Consider the following 4,179-nt stretch of genomic DNA (forward strand, 5'->3'; position numbering starts at 1 on the left):
GCCCCCCCCCCCCCCCAAAGTGCCGCTGACCCGGCTGCAACACCTTGACCTGAGCGGGTGCCCCCACCTCGACGACTGGGCTCTGGGGCGACTGCATGTCTTTGGGAACAGCCTGCGGGAGCTGTCAGTGGCCCACTGTCCCCACATCACCGAGAGGGGTCTGGCCACCCTCCACCACCTCCGGTGAGTAAGGGGGACTGTGGGGACCACCCTCCCGGTGCCCCCCCCCCCCCCCCCCTTGTCCCCCCCCCCCCCCCCCCCAAGGGAGCTGCAGCGCCTGGACGTGGCAGGGGTGCAGGTGCCCAGCCCGGGGCTGGTCCATATCCTGCTGGAGGAGATGCTGCCGGGCTGCCAGATCCTGGGCATGGACCTTGGGGACAGCGCAGCGACGGGGACACCGACACCGTCGGGAGGTGGAAAGTCCCCCGTCTGAGGTTGACAGGGTTTTGGGGTGCGGAGGGAGCCACGCTGTCCGCCCCCTGCTCCAGAACATTAAATGCCTGGTGGCTGTGTGCTGCCTCCCTTCCCTCTGTGGATTTGGGTTTTTTTTTGGTAGCAATCAATGAGTTTCTCTCCTTTTTACCTCATTTCGAGTGGTGCCAGACCCGCCCCCCCCAGCGTTCCTGGCTTGAAACTGGCTGCTCCTGTGAGCATTTTGGGATGGTGACACCCCATTAACGGCCAGGTGGAAACCAAGGAAGTGCTGGCTAATCCTCGCCCCCCCTCCCCCCCGCCCCAGGAGTTTAGTACCGCTTGAGGGGGCTAATCTCCTCTCCAGGGGGTGAATTCCCCCCTTGAGGGGCTTAATCCCTCCTCAAGGGGGGGTTAATTCTCCCTCTGAGGGGGTTATTTCCCCCTTCCAAGGGGGTTTATGCACCCAAGGGGGTTCATTCCTTCCCCCAAAGAATTTAATCCACTTCTCAAGGGGGTTAATTCTCCCCTCCAACATGGTTAATCACCCCCAAAGGGAGTTAATTCCGCCTCCAAAGGGAGCTAATCCTCCTCACAGTGGGGATAATTCCTCTCCCAAGATGGTTAATTCCCCCTCTGAAGAGATAAATTACCCCCTCAGGGAGTTTAATCCCCCCCACAGGGGGGCTATTTCCCCCTTCCAAGGGGGGCTAATCCACACCAAGAGGATTAATCCCTTCTCCAAAGGGATTAATGGCCTCTCAGAGGAGATAAATTACCCCCTCAAGGAGTTTAATCCCCCCCCAAATGGGGGCTATTTCCCCCTTCCAAGGGGGGGCTAATCCACACCAAGGGGATTAATCCTTCCTCCAAGGGGATTAATTCCCCCTCTGAGGAGATTAATTACCCTCTCAAAGAGCTTAATCCCCCCCAAAGGGGGCTATTTCCCCCTTCCAAGGGGGCTAATCCCCCCCCAAGGGAGTTAATCCCCCCCCAAGGGAGTTAATCCCCCTCTCCAAGGGTGCTGTTCCCCCCCTCTGGGGTATTAATCCCTCCGGGGAGGGGGCAGGGGGGGTCTCCCCTTTGGCGATGCACCCACTGAGCAGCTGAGGTGGGTGTGCACACCCGGGTTTATTGGGGGGGGGGGGGGCTATATATCACTTTTCGAAGTGCTCAAGCGGGTAATGCTCCCCGTAGTGCTGCAGGTGCCGTTCCAGAGCCGCCCGCTGCCGCCGCAGGTGAGGCGGCATCTCCCGGTAAACGTCGGAAAAGAGGAGCTGGGGGTTAGGCTTCAGCTTCCGCTCCGCCTGCTCGAATGCCTCCATCACCTGCAAGGCAGCATCAGTGTCTTTTTCTCCCCAAAATCCCAGGGCTTCCCTCCCCCAAAATCCCCGAGGGAATCGCCCCGTTACCATTTTGCGGGAGCTTTTGCGCCAGCCCTTCTCCTCCTCCTCGTCCCACCAGCCCCGGTTCAGCATGTAATGCCGCAGACGGGAAATGGGATGATCCTGTTTGTCCCAATAATTCACCTCGTCCACCGAGCGGTACGCCGAGCTGTCGTCACTGGTGCTATGGTGACCGATTCTGACCGGGGGGGCGGGGGGGAGATAAAAAAAAAAAAACTTTAAAAAGGTGTTTTTTGGGTGCACGTGTCCCTCGCTCCTCTCCCTGTTGTTACCGGTAGGTCATGGCTTCGATGAGGAAAGGCTGGTTCTCCGCCACGGCGCGACGCCGGGCTTCTTTGGTGGCATTATAAACGGCGAAGACGTCGTTGCCGTCCACCCGGATAGACAACAGCCCATAGCCGGGGCCGCGTGCCGCTGCGGGGAGCGGGGATGGGTTGGGATGCAACCCCCGATCTGCCCCACTGTGCCCCAAAACCCCATGTCTGTCCTCTTACCGATGCCGTCGCCCCGGTACTGCTCGGAGGTGGGAGTGGAGATGGCGTAGCCGTTGTTACGGCAGAAGAAGACGATGGGACACTCAAGGGTGGCGGCGAAGTTGAAGCCAGCATGGGCGTCCCCCTCGCTAGCCGCCCCCTCCCCGAAATAGCAGATCACCGCCCGGTTGGCATCGGCGCGCTTGATGGCATAGGCGGCCCCCACAGCTGCGGGGAGGGAGGGGGTCAGGGTGGGGAACGGGGAGGGAGGGGAGATGGGGTGGGGGATGAGGCACCTTGTGGGATTTGGGTGGCCAGCGGGGACGAGATGGTGACGAAATGGCGGTCGCGGCAGCCGTAATGGACTGGCATCTGCCGGCCTTTGCCGGGGTCGCTGGTGTTGCCGTAACACTGCGCCATGAAGAGGTCCAGGGGGTAGCCCCGGTACATCAGCACACCTGGAGGTGGGGGGTGGAGGGAGGAGCACACACAGCCAAAATTGGGGACAGCTCCCCCTGAGCCTGGTGTCCCCCAAATTTGGGACTGCTTGCCCTTACCTGCCTCCCGGTACTGCCCGAAAACCAAATCAGTGTCATCCAGCGCAGCCGCACTGCCGACGTGCGTCCCCTCCTCGCCGTAGTTGGTCATGTAGAAGGAGATACGGCCCTGGGAGGGGAGGCACGGTGTTTTGGGGAGGGGGTGTCCCCGCTCTTGGGGTGTTGTCCCCCCACCCCATGTCCCCCCCTTATCCCTACCTGGCGCTGGGACTCGTAGAGGATGCGGTCCATGGTGTTGAGGAGTGTCATGGTCTTGTAGAGCTTCAACACCAGCTCCTTGGGCAGCTGCGGGGGAGGCAGGGGGGTTTTGGGGTGCCCCCCAGGAAGCAGGGTGTGCCCCGCGTGCCCCCCCCCAAACACACGGTGTCACGTGGTTTGTTCCCATGTCTGTGGGGTGTCACGTGCGTGGGGCGTCCCACATTGGGGGTGTTGCACGCCTGGATGTGGTGGGTTTGGGGTCCCACATAGATGGATGGCACATGTTTGGGGTGTTATACATGTGGATGGCATGTGTTTGGGGTGTCATATGTGTGGACGGCACGTGTTTGAGGTACTGCGTGCCTGCTTGTTGCATGTTTGGGGTATCACGTGCTTGGGCACTGCATGTTCAGGCTGTCACAAGCCTGGCTCTGGCATATTTGGGGTGTCATGTGCCGAGACATTACATGTTCAGGGTGTCACATGCCTGGATGTTGCATGTTCGGGGTGTCACATGCCAGCACGTTGCATATTGGGGGTATCGTATGCCCAGACATTGCACGTTTGGGGTGTCACACACCTGGCTCTGGCGTGTTCAGGGTGTCAGGTGCCCAGACATTGCATGTTTGGGGCGTCAGGTGCCCAGACATTACACGTTCGGGGTGTCACAAGCCTGGCTGTGTGTTCAGGGCATCATGTGCCCAGACTTTGTATATTCAGGGTGTCTCACATTCCCAGACCTTGCATGTTTGGGGTGCCGTATCTGCGTGGGTACCGCATGCCTGGGACGCCCTGTCCCCGTCCCCTTTTTGGGCCCCCCCACCCCTTCCCACCCCGGGTCTGACCTGGGGGTCCTCGTCGGGGCTGACGATGTGACCCTGCCGGTCCATCACCCGGTAGATGGGGATGCCCGAGATGACGTTGGGTTGGATGAACTCCAACCGGTCGGCGAAGTCGGCCGAAGCGCCGGGGAACTGCGGCTTCTCCTCCGGCGAGGGGAATTCCTGCCGCGGCAGGGGACGGGGACAGCGGGATGTCCCCCTCTGTGTCCTTCCACCCCACCCTGGCCCTTGTCCCGCTTCCCAAAAACCCCCCAAAAAGGGCCCCAGGCACCTCCCTCCTGTCCCACCCCCT

The 4,179-nt window shown here is 60.9% G+C and overlaps 2 protein-coding genes across 2 annotated transcripts in view; one reads left to right on the forward strand and one right to left on the reverse strand.

The window, feature by feature from the left end:
- ATP5SL (ATP5S-like) overlaps window positions 1-522 on the forward strand; it is an 8,981-nt gene extending 8,459 nt beyond the window's left edge. The window contains exons 6-7 of the mRNA XM_010567187.1: window positions 21-183; window positions 265-522. Of these exons, the coding sequence (XP_010565489.1) occupies window positions 21-183; window positions 265-433 (332 nt within the window). The 3' untranslated portion in view covers window positions 434-522. The remainder of the gene's footprint in view (window positions 1-20; window positions 184-264) is intronic.
- Window positions 523-1,534: 1,012 nt separating this feature from the next.
- The window catches only part of BCKDHA (branched chain keto acid dehydrogenase E1, alpha polypeptide), a 3,558-nt gene continuing 913 nt past the window's right edge, over window positions 1,535-4,179 (reverse strand). The window contains exons 2-8 of the mRNA XM_010567188.1: window positions 3,891-4,049; window positions 3,046-3,132; window positions 2,848-2,956; window positions 2,587-2,748; window positions 2,312-2,518; window positions 2,090-2,231; window positions 1,535-1,995 (exon numbers count right to left, since the gene is read on the reverse strand). Coding sequence (XP_010565490.1) covers window positions 1,569-1,995; window positions 2,090-2,231; window positions 2,312-2,518; window positions 2,587-2,748; window positions 2,848-2,956; window positions 3,046-3,132; window positions 3,891-4,049 — 1,293 coding nt within the window. The 3' untranslated portion in view covers window positions 1,535-1,568. The remainder of the gene's footprint in view (window positions 1,996-2,089; window positions 2,232-2,311; window positions 2,519-2,586; window positions 2,749-2,847; window positions 2,957-3,045; window positions 3,133-3,890; window positions 4,050-4,179) is intronic.

The sequence above is a fragment of the Haliaeetus leucocephalus genome, unplaced genomic scaffold, assembly GCF_000737465.1.
Source record: "Haliaeetus leucocephalus isolate CR32 unplaced genomic scaffold, Haliaeetus_leucocephalus-4.0 Scaffold227, whole genome shotgun sequence".
Classification (NCBI taxonomy): Eukaryota; Metazoa; Chordata; class Aves; order Accipitriformes; family Accipitridae; genus Haliaeetus; species Haliaeetus leucocephalus.